The 14,729-nt window shown below is 53.8% G+C and overlaps 1 protein-coding gene across 1 annotated transcript; it reads right to left on the bottom strand.

Moving 5' to 3' along the window:
* Positions 1 to 5,631: 5,631 nt before the first annotated feature.
* MYORG (myogenesis regulating glycosidase (putative)) lies at positions 5,632 to 13,559 on the bottom strand. Its single transcript, XM_043927547.1, has 2 exons — positions 13,239 to 13,559; positions 5,632 to 9,666 (listed from the first exon to the last, which is right to left on the bottom strand). The coding sequence occupies exon 2, from the start codon at positions 9,598 to 9,600 to the stop codon at positions 7,441 to 7,443; it is 2,160 nt and encodes a 719-aa protein (XP_043783482.1). The 5' UTR covers positions 9,601 to 9,666; positions 13,239 to 13,559; the 3' UTR covers positions 5,632 to 7,440.
* Positions 13,560 to 14,729: the final 1,170 nt, after the last annotated feature.

The following is a 14,729-nucleotide window of genomic DNA, read 5'->3' as shown; positions in this document are numbered from 1 at the left end:
GGACTCGAACACCTGTGGAGTTTGGTATCCACAGTGGGTCCCTCAGTCCTCCGCAGATAACAGAGTAGGATTGTACTCACTGATGTATCTTTTCCTGGCACCAGGGACACATGTTGCAGGTGCTCAGTAAGTATTTCCTAAAATAGAGACCCAGAGAACATTGGAACAGATCCCCAGTCACAACAGGGACAGGAGGGTCAGGCAACCCTGGGCCACCAGGTCAATGACACACACTCCCGTCTCCCGGCCCAGTCCCGACTCCCACGGTCAGCGTGGTGTCAGTGTGACTGAGGTACTGGCGAGGAGCAGGCCTGAGCCTGGGGCCTCTGCTGGGCCACCTGCAGCCCTGTCACTTCCCTGTGCCATCCTCGCCTGCTGCGGCCTTCTCCACCTTTAGCAGGCGTTGCTCATTGGCATTCCTCTCTTCCTACCTACTCCCTTTCTCCACAATTCTGCTGGAAGATCCAGAGGCGCAAGAGTTGGGCCGTGGCCCTCTTTCCGCTTGCTACTAGGGCTCACAGAACGCAGGGAAGGTGTTAGATCCTACAGCCCTTCCAGGAGCTGTTAGCAGCTGGGTTCATGTGGATTTCATTAGAGGGTTGTTGCCCAATGAAGTGCAGAAGATTGGCTGGGAAGGGGCATTGGCAAAGGTCAACCTGGATTACCAGGGTCAAGAGCAGGCACCCCCAGACGAAATAGAGAAGTCGCCCGGGTCTCCGACAGGCTTCCAGATGTTTTCAGTCACCGCCCCTCCGTGTAGACAGGGCAGAAGTACTAGTGAACAGGATCTTGGAGCCCTGCCAGGGGCCTGAACGGTTTTGTTCCTCACCCCTCCAAGCGGCACTCCCTGAAGGAGGCCTGCTGCAGGAAGTTTTTGGAGCTTAGTGTTCTCTTTCCAAGCCAGCAGGGACCACATCCTACTGATTTAATAAATGCCTGCTGGGCAGTGGTGCCAAACCACAGACTGGCTGCCTCCTAATGAGGGCTGGCCAGCCCTGTGCTCTCAGCATGGGAGTCTGAGGGAGTCTGTGGAATCTCAAAATGCTCAGCACTTGTACATCAGAGTTCGAAGGGACCTGGAAAATGACCTGATTCTGCTGCTCATTTTTTTTTTTAAGCTGGGAATATTGAGGCTTAAGAAGCTGGATGGCCCTGGCAATTGTCTATATGTGAGGTCCTTCGAGAATTAGGTGCCTGAGGGGACTCTGATTTTAGAATATCTTGTGTAGCTTTGGAGTCATTCTTCTAGGCCTTACAGAGTTTTCCATTAAAACACAGGTACTTTGGAGAAGGGGGGTGGATAAATTGCATTCAGCTGCTCACTTTGTGGGACGAATTGACAGGTGTGACTGGGGCATGTTAATGGGCAGTGGATGAGGGAGGGTGAGAGCAGAACCGAGATTGGGGTCTAACAGGTGAGTGGGCTTTGTTGTCATCACCACTTTGCTTTTGGCTGCCTGGGCTTGTTCAAGGGTTATGGGGCTAAGACTGCAATTTCCCCTTCAGTCTCAGGCCCTCCATCCAGGTTCCAGAGCATCTCCTCCTGGAAGCTTCCCCTGACAACCACTCATTCTCTAAACACTGTTCTGTCCCCACCTACACCCAAAGAGGCTTCTCTTGGAGTTGCACTTATTTTCTCCACTACCACCTGCACCACCCCAGGGTGAAATGTTAGTCCTTAGTCGTGTCTGACTCTTTGCAACCCCACGGGTTATAGCCCACTAGGCTTCTCTGTCCATGGAAATCTCCAAGCAAGAATACTGGAGTGGTTTTCTATTCCCTTCTCCAGGGGTTTCTGACCCAGGGATTGAACCCAGGTCTCCTGCATCGAAGGCAGATTCTTCACTCTCTGAGCCACCAGGGAAGCCCATCCTGGGGTGAAGAAGCTTCTAGTAAATTAATCCCCACGAGGGTGGTCCTAAGTTGCCCCCTCTTGGGGGCCTTTGATAGAGGCTCTGGAAAACCAAAATGCCCTCTTGACTCTCAGAGGCAGTATCTTACACCTCCACAGTAAGCAGTTGTTTGCTGAATTGAAGATCTAAAGGCATGAAGCTATAGGGGTGATTTTAATTATAGAATTTAAATTGAAATCCTGGTGCCAGTGTGGGACCCCAGGTGGGGCCCCCACTGGTGAGAAGCAGAGGCTGACTGCTCCCTGAGTGATCCAGCGGGTCCCTTAGGCTCTAGAGGGGGGCAGTGCCAACCCCACTGCAGCCCCCTAGAGGCTGTGCTACAGAGTCCAGCGAAGCTTGCTCTCCACCTTCCTTCTAACCCTCCCCCTTCACTTCCTTCCCTTCCTACCCTGCCTCCACCTCAGATTATGTAGTAGGAAGCTCTCAACAGGACCCCCTGAGGAGGGGAAAGGGGCTATGGAGGGGAAAGACAGCAGTAGGACACTGAGTCAGAGGCAAAGTCTCTTCCTGTTCTTCAGACCGGGACCCCCTCCCCGCCCAGGGACTGAGCCTCTTCCTCTTTAGTTTTCCCCACTCCGCCAACCCCACCCTCAGACTCCGGGCTTAACCTCATAAGGCCAAGAATTCTCCCCTCTCTTAATGGGTGAGGGGGTGAAAAGGTACAAATTTTCAGTTGTAAAATAAATACATACAGTCATTGGGCTGTAATGAACAGCATGATGACTATAGTTAATACTGTATCGCGTATTTGAAAGTAGGTAGGAGAGTGGATCTTGAATGGTCTCATTACAAGAAAAAAAAATTTTTGTAACTGATGACAGCTGTTAACTGGACTTCCTGTGGTGATCATTTAGCAATATATACAAATAACAAATCATTATACTGAATACCTGAAGTTAATATGTTACTGATGCCTCAATTTAACAAAAATTTCAGTTTCTCTTTTCCCCTATGGTCCATTAAAATGGTAAAGTGCCTTGAAAAAAAGAAATTCTCTCCTCCCCTCAAGCTGCTGGAAAGATCCTTGGGCATGATGAAATAAAATAGCTAGCCTGAAGATAAAAACCATGTTGTTCCTTGGGAGCTGGGGTGTGTACCAAAGAGGGGAGGGCATCCGCAGAAGTCCCACTGAGTTGGACAATGGCAGGAAAGGAAATCACCGGGCTGCCGCTGCAGTCTTCTTCAAGGCTGGTCTGGGCAGGCCTCCTCTCATAGGGATGGGCTGTGCAGCTGTTCCCAGAACAGAAGGGAGTATCTCTTCAAATGATTTTCAAAATATGCTCATAAGCATGTGCGTGTGAGCAAAACAGAAGTGTGAGAAGAATTTAGATCTTAGAGGTCTTGAACATCAGAGCTGGAATTTTTTCCTAAATGACCTGATTGAATTTCAGAAAGATTTGCTTGGCTGCCTGCTATACTGATTGAATTGAAGGGTTCAAGAGTGGACAGAGTGAGGAATCCACTGCAATGGTCCAGGCTAGAACTGGTTAAGACCTGACATGGGGTAGTGGCCAGGAGATGGAGAAGTCAATACTGCCTCGGATTTGAGAAAAGGGACCAGAAATCCTGGTGAGGGGAACCAACAAAAGAAGACTTACTGGCTCTGTAGCCAACCAGGGTGAGGGATCCTTTGCCCAAATCTGGGAGAACAGAGCAAAGAGCCTCCCAGAAAATTCAAATCTTGGTCTTGAGAGAGGACTTGGCCAGAGTTCAGCCGACTCATATAGTGTTGGAAGGGAAACTGGGGCAGACTCTAAGGCTGTACGTGGTCACTGAATGGGGGTGTTAGTCCCCAGTCTCAGATATTCTGCAGTGTCCACGCAAGCTCCCCGCCCCCATTACCGCTGGAGAAGGGAGCGCTCCACTCCTGCATACCAGCCTCCCCACCCCCACCCTGAGTGGTACAGAACAGACCAGTGGGGAATGGCCATGACAAGGCTGCTGGAAGCTCCATCGAGGGGGATTAGCCCTCTCTCCCACCCCGATGTGCAGAGATAAACATGGAATGTACAAGAGGTGCTGGCAGGGATGGTGGGGGGCTGGACAAGGCTCCAAGGGGGCAGAGTTTCTGGCATCCTAGCAAATGGGTAGAGGGAGCTTTTAGTCCTGGTCCCTCCCCTCCCCCCATCCCAAGACCAGCTCTTTCTCATGGTTCCTACTGTTCCAGCCACCACCCCCAACTTCTTGAACCTCTCTTTTTTGTTGTCAGTGGGGGAAAGGGAAACACTTCTTGGTCTAGAATCAGACCCATTGGGTGGCTGCTTCAAAGACATACGTTTCCGTGATTTCACAACCTTGGATGTGTACAGACAAGAGCTGGGCCAAGCTGTTGAAAGATGGGTGAAGCATGGGCGGCAGATTCTAGGTATCTCAATACAGAACATCAGGTTCCAGTCCAGCCTTGGGGACTAACCTGTGTGACTCAAGTCAATGCCCTCTTCCTTTTCTCAGTGTTTTAGTTCGTTCATCTGTGCTTTTGTGATTAATGAGGTCAATGGCAGAGGCCAGACTAGAAACCAGACTACAAGTCAAGGCCCATTTGGCTGGGATGTGGCCAGTCACGGGCACTCTGCCCTCTGGCCCTGCCCTAGCAGACAGTGAGTGCTCAGTGGGCATGCTGTGTCCCCTCCTCCAGCTGAGCTGCCTGCCCTCAATGCCCTCTTAAAATTCTTAACATTTGACTTCATTTGTTTTTTTTTTTTCAATTGGCCACACCACATGGCTTGTGGGATCTTAGTTCCCTGATGACCAGGGATCGAACCCTAGCCCCCTGCAGTGGAAGCGTGGAGTCCTAGCTGCTGGACGGTCAGGGAACTCCCTCAGTGCTCTGCTAAAGGATACTCCTCCTCCAGGCCAGATGACTTAGGCCCTCCGGATTACTTTACCCACCTCCACTCTCCCATGCCATTTCAGCACACACTTGCTTGGTGCTGGGCTGTAGAACTTTATGCTACATGTTCTGTAGTCTGAACTGTCCAACATGTGAGCCACTAGTCACACATGGCTTTTGAACACTTGAAATGTGGCTAGCGTGCCTGAAGAACTGGATTTTTAATTACATTTATTTAAAAATTAAATTTAAGAAGTGACATGTGACTAGAGGCTACCCAGTAGGATACAGCACAAGTTTTAGGCAGTTTTCCTTCAGTCCTTGTTTACTATCAAGAGTTAATAGGAGTTACCATTTACTAAACACTTACTCCTTGCCAATTTTTGCATAAGTACTCTACAGACACATCTCAATGAGTCCTAGAAATTCTATTTTAAAGATAAAGAAGCCATTGCTTGAGAGGTTAGGTCAACTGTTTCAGACTGCATAGTCTGAAGTGGAGGGCCATTTAAGTGTGAGTCATGCTGTCCGGCCACTTAGGAAACTTCCCAGGACCCAGCTTATATGTCTTCCTTCTACAGTCACTCCACACATATCCCATGGCTGTGCACCAGGACCTAGGAAGGCTCATCACTGAATACTGACTGGTAAATGCTCTTGACCAAAAAGAGAGGGAAACTAATTCCATGTACTCCGCATCTCCTGGGGACTCCTGGCTCCTGACATTCCACTTCAGATGTCTCTTCTCTTGCCTTTCTCCTGGACCACAGTGTCCCCCAGGTCACAAACTCAAGCTCAACTGAGTGCTCAGAGTGAGCCAGCTGGGCTGGGACCTGGAGCCTGGAAAAAAATCCATGTTGTTTTTAAGCAAGAAAAAAAAAAAAAAACTACTATAATAGCTTTTATTGAGCACCTACTTGTGCCAGGCACTTTACATACATCTGTGCTTATAATTCCCACAACAACCTGGGAGGTAGGCATTATTATCACCATTTTATAGATGAAGAAACTGAGGCTCAGAGAGGTGAAGCAGCTTACTCAAGGCCACACAGTTTGTAGATGAATGGTACAATCAGGAGTGAGTGTTCCTAAAGTTTCACTAGAATTCTTCACAAAGAAAATCGAGGGGGTGGAGGAGTGGGCAAAGAGATGCATTCTCTAGGGGGTGAGGGGCTGATTCTGCTGTCAGAGCTGTTAAGGGAAGCTGAACCCTGACCTATTTCCCACCTCTCCATGGCTGGCAAGCCACTCCTTCCCCAGACTCAGCTGCAAAGGAAGAAAAAGCTCTCTGGCTGCTCTTCTTAGCAAAGAAAAATTACTAAAATGAAAAATCTTACCCTGTGTGTATTATTTGTGGGTGTCGCTGTATGCAATAGTTTGTGTGCTGAAGCACACCACCGCCAGAATAAAAACATCCTTTCCCCACTCCCCCCCCCTTTTTTTTTGTCTTTTCTGCCCCCTATTTTCCCACCCGGCTGGTGGGATTCCTGAACTGGGGATCAAATTTGCGCCCACTGTGGTGGAAGAGACGTGGAGTCCTAACCACTGGACCACCAGGGAATTCCCTAACATGGCTCCCTTTTAAGCCACACCTCTGCCATGTGTATACGGAGTGAGGCAGCTGCGAAATCTGGACAGGGCTGTTTATTTTCTATGAGAGTCCCAGGGGCATCACCTAGGAAGGGACCAGGTTCAAAGTCTAAAACCTCAAGTTTGCTCCCTGCCCCCTCCCTCCAGGCTTATGCAGCCTCAGAGGTATTGTGTTAATTCCACAGACCCAGGGACCGTGGTGCCTCTCTGTCTCACACACACACATACACACAGAACACACACACAGGTTCTTGAGTTAAGGCACCAAGTCTGGCCTGCATGGCCTTGCGAGTCTTTGCCCATCAGGCCCTGGCCCAGGGCTGCATCATGTGTGTTCACAGATGCCTTAGGACGGGGTTAGGAGTCTCTTCTCAAATGAGGGACAATGACGATGGCTCTGTCCTCCCGGCCTTTGGGAGGGGACCACTTGCCTCCTTGTCAGTTGGCCAAGTACCTCCATCCGTTGTGGCCAGCTGGGAGGGACCAGGTCAGCCACAGGTCAGGCGAGTGCTGAGAACTCGGGGCCTGGCACTTTCCAACACCAAGAATGTGCCCTTTCTAAGTGTGGCAGGAGGCTATTTTGGGACCTTCAAGAGGACCAAGTCACCACTTCAGAAGGACAAAGACGGAAGGTGAGGCTTCTTTCTGCGCCTTTCTGTTTTTGTTTTGGCCACTGTGGTATGCAGGATCTTAGTTCCCCTACTAGGGACTGAACTCCAGCCCCCTGCAGTGGACCACTGGACCACCACGGGAAGTCCCCCTCTCTGTGCATTTAAAACCCAACTGTGTTTTACAGGAAGAGAGCTGATTTTTTTCCTCTGAGCTCTCTTGCCCCCATCCAAGGGAAGGAGTTTCTGTAGACTGGAGTGCCGGTGGAGAGGACGGCTGTAACAATTGTGCACTGGAGTTGGGGGTGGGGGTGGTTGCTTCAGTGTCTTCTCCCCCGCACTACAGGAGCCGGTTCCAGCACATTTAGGTCAATTACCCACTTAGTGGGTGGTATAAAGTTGGGGACTTCCTGGGGGATACACGGTTGTGATTTTGAGGGTTAAAGGCCTACATGAAGACTAGGGTTAGGGCTGCTAGGTTTCTGGACCCTGGACTGGGTCAGGATACCCAGATGAAGTAAGCGATCTCGTCCAGGTCAACGGGGTAATCGGTGAGCAGCACTGGTGTCTTGTCAAAAAGCTCACCTTTATAGCTGCGCCACTTGCCTGCGGGCAGGTAGACATCCCGCTCCTGCTTGCCCGGCTCCAGTACGGGTGCCACGAGCAGCGTGTCTCCGATAAGAAACTGTGAGTCAATGCGATGCGCCGTTTCATCCCCGGGAGCAATCCACCAGAGGGGGCGCACGATGGGGTCGCCCGTGTCAGTGACCTCACCCGCCAGCTCCAACAACAGTGGCGCCACGAGAGAGGCCCTCAGCGCCGTGAACTTGTGCGCGATGGCCACCACTTCAGCGTCGTACCGCCAGGGCGGAACGGAGAACTGCATAGCGGGCATGAAGGCGGCCACTTCCAGCCAGCGCACGTACAGCTCGCGCTCCGGCACATCGCCGCCGCTGGTTGAGCGCTCAGATACAGCGTTGCCACCCACCATATCGGGCAGGATGAAGGGGTAGCCCAGCATGCTGACGGTGAGCACCGCGGGGATGAGCGAGCGCAGCCCCAGATCGTAGCCCCACACCGAGTCGCGGTCCACCAGGCGGAAAAAGCAGGATATGTTCTGGGACTGGTAGCCCACGCGGACCTCGGCCAGCGAGAAGAAGGGCAGCGCCATCTCGGTGTAGCGCCGGCTCCAGATGTTGGGATCAGACAGCGGCCTGTAGGTACTGAAGTCCCGGGGCAAATAGCTGACTTCGCCAGCGTCAAACTTGAAGGAGGCCACGGAGTAGCGCGAGCGCAGTCGCCTTAGGTGTCCTTGGAACCAGTCGCGGGCCTCGGGGCGCGTGAAGTCGAGCACTGCGCCGATGCCATTCCACCAGCGCACGAGAGCCGGCAGCCGGCCGGTGGGTTCGCGCACAAACAGCTCCCGCTCCACGCCCTCGCCAAAGCGGGAAGAGTTGTAGTTGACAAACGGGTGCACCCAAAGCGTGACGCGAAAGCCAGCGTCGCGCAGGCGGCGGAACATGTCGCTAGCGTTGGGAAACTTGGCCTCGTCGAAGTCGAAGTCGCCATAGGCAGGCGTGTACATGTCGTCGATCTCCAGGTGACTGCTGTTGAAGCGGTGCTGGCGGATCTGCTGGGCGAAACGCCACACCTTCTCCTGGTCCACCGCGCGCCCGTACAGCACCCACGTGGACCAGATGGGGTCGCGGAAGGCCTCGGATGCTGGCACCCTGGACGGCTTGTTGAAATAGCGCCGCACCATGTACTTGTGGATGGAGGTGACGTCCGAGCCGACGCACACGCGGTAGCTGAGCTCTGGAGCAGCGGCTCGGCCGGCGGGCGGCTTGTAGGGCGTGTCGTGGTAGCGCGCCTGCAGTCGCAGAGAGCGCTCCGTGCTGTTCCAGCCCAGGTGGAAGGGCACCGAGTCGTTGACCTTGATGGCCGCCGCGCGCGACGACAGCCAGTAGCGCTCAAGGATGCCGCCAAAGGCGGCATCGGAGGAGTAGACGTCGCTGGTGACGAAGGGCTGTGGCTCCTGCTGGCCGTCCAGGCGGATGGGCCAGTGCTGGGTCTTCATCTCGGCGCCGCCGTACCAGTGCGCCCCAGCATCGCCCAGGAACATGGCGTGCTCCACCGCGCGCCCCGGAGCCGCCTCCTCCCAGCGCACGCGGTAGCACATGACTGTGTCCTTGGGTCGCACGGTCTGGATGAAGAAGTGCAGCGGGCGCCCATCCGCTGTGCGAGAGCAGCCAAGCAGGGCGCCGTCGCGGCTGCAGGAATCCAGGTCCAGGACGCCCGAGCGGAAGGCCAGGCGGAACACCTGCTCGCCCTTCTGGTTGCGAATGGAGAAGCCACCGCGGTTGAGATCCAGCAGCTCGGCGCGCAGGCGTTCCGCCTTTCGCAGAGAGGCGCTGTAGTAGCACCAGGCCACCACCGCGGCCAGCACCAGCAGCAGCCCCAGCACCGCGGAGCCCAGCAGCGGCTTCAGCTCTTTGGACGGCTTGGGCTTGGTAGGGGAAAAGTTGTCAGGCAAGAAGGTGTACATGGTTGCGGCTGCGACGGACTCGGGAGTCTTACGACCTGTGTGGCTCCCAGAGCGGCGGCGGCGGGGGTAGGCCTGGGAATTCTCCTGAGAATTCTCCTGAGAATTCTGGGGCATCAGCCCCCAGTTAAGGAAGGAGCGGGCAGGCGGGCACCCGACAAAGCCAATCTGAACCTGGCCGGCCTGATTCAGGAAGGGGAAGAGAGAGGTGGCACTGAGCCTTCTCATTCCACAGTATTTACATTTGCTTTTGTAAGAAAGAAGTGTGTATTTTGGGCAGTTGTATACTGGGATCTCAAGACTTTACTCTTACCAGGATGTTCTGTCTGCACCTTACCTACCCTTTCTCATGGGCACCCTGTTTGCCAAAATTAGTCAGAACTCTGAAAGGAGAGGTAACTCAGAAGGTAAAGAATCTGCCTGCAATGCAGGAGACTGGGGCTCGATCCCTGGGTTGGGAAAGTCCCCCGGAGAAGGGAATGGCAACCCACACCAGTATTCTCGCCTGGAAAATTCCATGGACAGAAGAGCCTGGCTGGCTACAGTCCATGGGGTCTCAAAGAGTGGGACAGGACTGAGCGACTAACACTTTCACTTTCTGAAAGGGGAGGGGCAGATGACATGCATCTCCATTTTCCTGGTGGAGGAACAAACCCAGACAGTCAGGGAGCTGTCCAGGATCACAGAATTAATCAGGCCTCCCTGGATCACACATGGGGGCTGTTCAGGCTGATGAGAAGGGGAAGGATCTGGAGAAGGCCTAGTCTCCCAGAGTGGTGGCCATGATTGTGAGAAGGCAGACAAGCCTGCGAGCTCCTTGAGACCTTTAACGTCGTGCATAGGGCTGCAGTGGGCTGGCTTCCCCATGCAGGAGGGGGAGAGGAGAAAGGAAGGGGAATGGCTCAGACATGGAATTTAATCTTGAGTCAGAAGCCATATTAAATCTGGAGATTAGACAAGTTACTTGAAGCCAGACTCAGTCCTAGGGCCTGGTTTGGGCGGGGGGGAGGGCAGGGTGGGTTTGGACATTAGGAAAGGGTCAGGAGCTTAGTATGAGGGCCTGGAGGCTTCTCACATCTCCCTCTCTTTGCTCTCAAACGCCCCTCTACTCTTAGCCATCAGGACCACCAAGTCCCTGTCCCTGCTCACCTTCCTGCTCTGCTCCCAGCACCCACATCTGTGGGCCAGTTACCTCCTGGCTTTGTCTCCAGCACTCTCCCACTGTCCTGCTTGCTCCTATCCTCATGGGAGCACTGTTATTTCTCTCCTGCACCATTGCGACACTTCCTCAATAGGCCTCCCTGATTTCAACTTCTTTTCCCCCAAGGCCTTCTGCTCCCAGGTACTAACCTGATCTTTCTAGAGCACTTATCAGATTACATCTCTCCCTAGTTCAGGGAGCTGCTCAAGACCCCCATGATGTTCAGAAGACTAAGCTTTTCAAATTGAGGCTCAAGGCATACATGGTCTCACCTGTCCTTCTGATTCCATTTCCACCCAGGCTTATCCTATGACTACCAACCTCATTCCTTCCTTAACCTAAATCCTTTAGGCCACCTGCTTTAGGAAATTTCACCCACCCATCTTGGGTCAATTTCTTTTCCCCAACCCCAACTCTCTGGCAGTCAGACACCCACTACTACACACATATACACTTATGCATACTGTATGCTAAAGACTCAGATATGACTGCAGAGAAACACAGACTTGGGAGGAGGTATGTCCCAACCTGCTGTTCAAGGCTACTGACCCTTCTTGTCCCCGCCCTCAGGGCAGAGTCCAACAAAGAAATAGCACCAACCAGGTGCATACACAGATATATACACTGCCAGCCCGCCAGCTGCCCATCTGCTCCAGCTGGAGGTTGGGGGGCGGGGGGGCATGGTGGGGAGGAAAGAGGAGACTGACAAACAGTAATTAGACTCCTCCCAGATTCCAGTGTCTGTTTCCAAGTCCCCAGAGACTTCCAAGGACTTGCCAGAACTGCTCAGGGTTCTCACCTCCCCTCCTCTCCCCCAAAGACATTATCAAGAATGCCAGGTGCCGATCAGAAGTTTGATCCCAGATGTCAATATACAGCTCCCAACAATATCCTCCCCCACCCCCTACCAGTGAGGTTCTATCTCGGGGCCTTATCTCTGAGCTCCTTCCCCTAACTCTCAAAATTGGTTAGTTCCAGCTGGTCTAGAACAGCCTCTTACTCCCTTCCTCTCATCCTACACGATTTAGCCTTCAAAATTCCCCCACCTCACTATGGACTCCCTTCCTGTAGGCGTAGGTTAGAAAAGTCCTGGAAAGTGTAGGCAGTAGCCTTTAGCTGATGCCCTTAAGCTAGTGTTAAGTCTCTCAGTCACGTCTGACTCTTTGTGGCCCCATGGATTGTAGCCCACCAGGCTCCTCTGTCCATGGAATTCTCCAGGCAAGAATACTGGAGTGGGTTGCCATGCCCATCTCCAGGGAATCTTTCCAACCCAGGGATCGAACCCTGGGTTCATTGCAGGCAGATTCTTTACCACCTGAGCCACCATGGACACCCTTAAGCCCTTAAGCTAAGCAAGACCCAAAGCAGGCTTTGGCAGACCAGGCCACCAAAATTCATTCAAGACAACCATGGTGCCTTCTGGGCATCTAGGGAGAAAGGGTCTGTATCTAATATAAGAGAGATAGCTCATCCTCAAAACTATCATATTAAGCCAACCATCTAATGACCCCTGGAGGCATGGAGAGGCCACCAAGGTGTCCTCAAAAGCCTTTTCAAACACTTGGGTTCTAAGAATCTTTTCTTACTACAGTTCTGAGGTTCTTTGGTGAAGAACAAAAACCCACAGGCCCTGAACCCTAACAATAACGCTGAACCAGGTTGGGGGGTGCACAGCAGCAGTGCCACTTTACAGATGAGGAAATAGTGGCCCAAACAGAAAAAGGAGCTTGTTTGAAGTCACTCAGGTAGCAAGGTTTCTTGAGTCCAAAATCCCAGTTTAACCCCCACAGGGTAAGTTTTAGGAATGGGAGATAATTACTGGCTCTCTGAATGCAGTAGAGGAGAGGAGCTTTGTGGCCAAAGGGGTGGGACAGGTTTCCATCGGGTGGATGTGGGCATGGTGAGGCCTGTCCTCCCAAGGGCTGGTGCTGCTGCTGGCTCCAGGAAGGCTTCTTGGGGGTGGGAAGTGGCAGTTTTAATGGCATCTGGCACAGGGACTGTGGTTCCGGTGTTAACGGTGGCACTGGAGACCCCTGTAATCTGCCGCCTCCGCCATCTGGCCAACCACCGGCTAAGGCTGGTAGGTGGGGGTTTGCCCTAGCCAAGCCTCTCCCCACTTGATGGTCAACCTCAGTCTTGGCTTCCGGCCTCTAGCTAGCTCTAACGGGGAGGGTCAGGCCCAACCCAACTGAGGGGAGGCCATTCCACGTTGAGTTGTTTGTCCAACACAATTCCCAGGGGTAAGGTGGGGGTGGAAATGTCAAAGGCAACTCGATCCGGGCCCCTCTCCCCGTCCTGCGCAGCGAAGGGATCCGGGGGTATCGAGTGACTTGAGTCTACAGCCTGGAATACCCTACACCCACTGCCAATGCTGCAGCTATAATGTCCGAAGGGACAGACTGAGGTCAAGGGGCCGGTCGCCAGCTGGTGACCGCGGCCCCAAAAGGAGCCCAGGTGTCTAGGTTCACCCCACCTACTCATCTGTAGGAGAGAAAGTGCAGGAAATACTCCCCCAGCACCCTCCACCCAAGGTCTTCCCTCGGGGCTCACTCACGGCAGTGACCCCAGAAGTGGGGGTGAAGGGAGGCTACCGCAGATCCCCTCCAAGCTCGCAGAAGTTGAGCTGCTACGGTGCGACCCGGGGCGCTGCCTCGCTGGGGACTGCCGAGGCCGCCCTCAGGCCCCGCCCCCTGGCTGCTCGGCCACGCCCCGGTCATTCGGTCTCGCCTAGTCTCGAAGTCCAGCTCCGCAGCTGGCGTCGGACCATCCTCCCACATTGTCACGCGGACTAGAGGCCACGCCCCTTAGCCCCTACCTTCCCCGCCTCTGCTCTGTGCCCAGCTCGGGGCAGCTCAGGCCAGCCGCCTGCCTGGTGCTTCCCGGCTCACCACCCGCTTCCCCGCTCCCCCCAGTCCCCGCCCCACTCGCCCGCAGGCCCGCCCCTGGTGGACTGTTGCTCACCCACACGCGGCCGGGGCTCTTCCCCAGGCCTGCTGGGAAGTGTAGTTCTGGGGGAAAGTGCCGCTGCCGAAAGTTAGGATACTCACACCTCCAAGGCTAAATTTAGGATGTGTGTGAGAAGGCGCGAGCCTCAGGGTAATGGGCCAGAGCTGGCTCTCGGGATTCCTTTTCCTCCAGGTTTGGGCAGGTTGGGGCCGTCTTGGGATAACGCTCTCATCAGCTCTTTTCCCAGATGGAAAAAGGGTAGGGGGATTCTGGGAAGATCCCAGCGGTTCAATGCAGGTTGGATCCAATCGAGGACCCCACGGAGTGTAGCCTAGTTCCATCATCCGGGAGGCCCGATCTGTCAGTTCCCACCGGACCAGACCAGCAGTGTCTGAGGTTAGGGACTGGGAAGCCCAGATTCTGCTCGGTATTTTGCAAAGTCTTCCCCCACCCACTTCCCTTGGTGATCGCCCTTGTAAGTGCCCGTGCTGCGAGGAGGTGGGTGTGACCCAGCATACACCTGCACCCAGGAGGAATGGGGTGAAAAAATACCAACGACCCCAGAGACTCCAGAACACCCCAAACCTAGCTTCTTGAGGGACAGAGAAACAGGGCTTTGTTGTGTGACTTGAAATGAAAGATTTCTTGGTCATGAAATCTTCCAAAATTGTTCTGGACCCCACCCCTTGGTCTTGGGTCAGGGAGGGCAGTAAGGGGTTCTGTATAGACTTTAGGGTGGCTGTGACGGAGACTCTGGGAACAGAGATCAAGAGGTTGGGTGAGGGACATGACTCTGACTGCAGGATGGAGAATTCTGTCCTCTGGGGTATGGGGGTGATGGGACATCTAGGTTGGAGGATATTGGGGAAATGTCAGCTGTGCCCTCCTGGGATGGGAGGTGAATGGGCCCTCCTGAGTGGCTAGGTGGGCCCATTAGTTTGGGCTCTGGAGTGGAAAGGAGGAGGACATGCCCCTCATAGAGCTACTGTTATGTGTCAGGAGGGTGCTCAGTGCCACCCATGGGAACTACTGACATGATGGGGTGGGGAGGGCTCAGTGCAGGATGACTTTGAGAAACTGCATCTCTGCTGACGAGGCG

Source organism: Cervus elaphus, chromosome 16 (assembly GCF_910594005.1).
Source record: "Cervus elaphus chromosome 16, mCerEla1.1, whole genome shotgun sequence".
Taxonomy (NCBI): Eukaryota; Metazoa; Chordata; class Mammalia; order Artiodactyla; family Cervidae; genus Cervus; species Cervus elaphus.
The sequence above is the reverse complement of the archived record's forward strand: the minus strand, read 5'-3'. Positions and strand labels throughout refer to the sequence as shown.

What these genes read in the sequence shown, in the direction of transcription:
- MYORG (XM_043927547.1), bottom strand. Translation starts at nt 9,600, where the DNA reads ATGCCCCAGAATTCTCAGGAGAATTCTCAGGAGAATTCCCAGGCCTAC.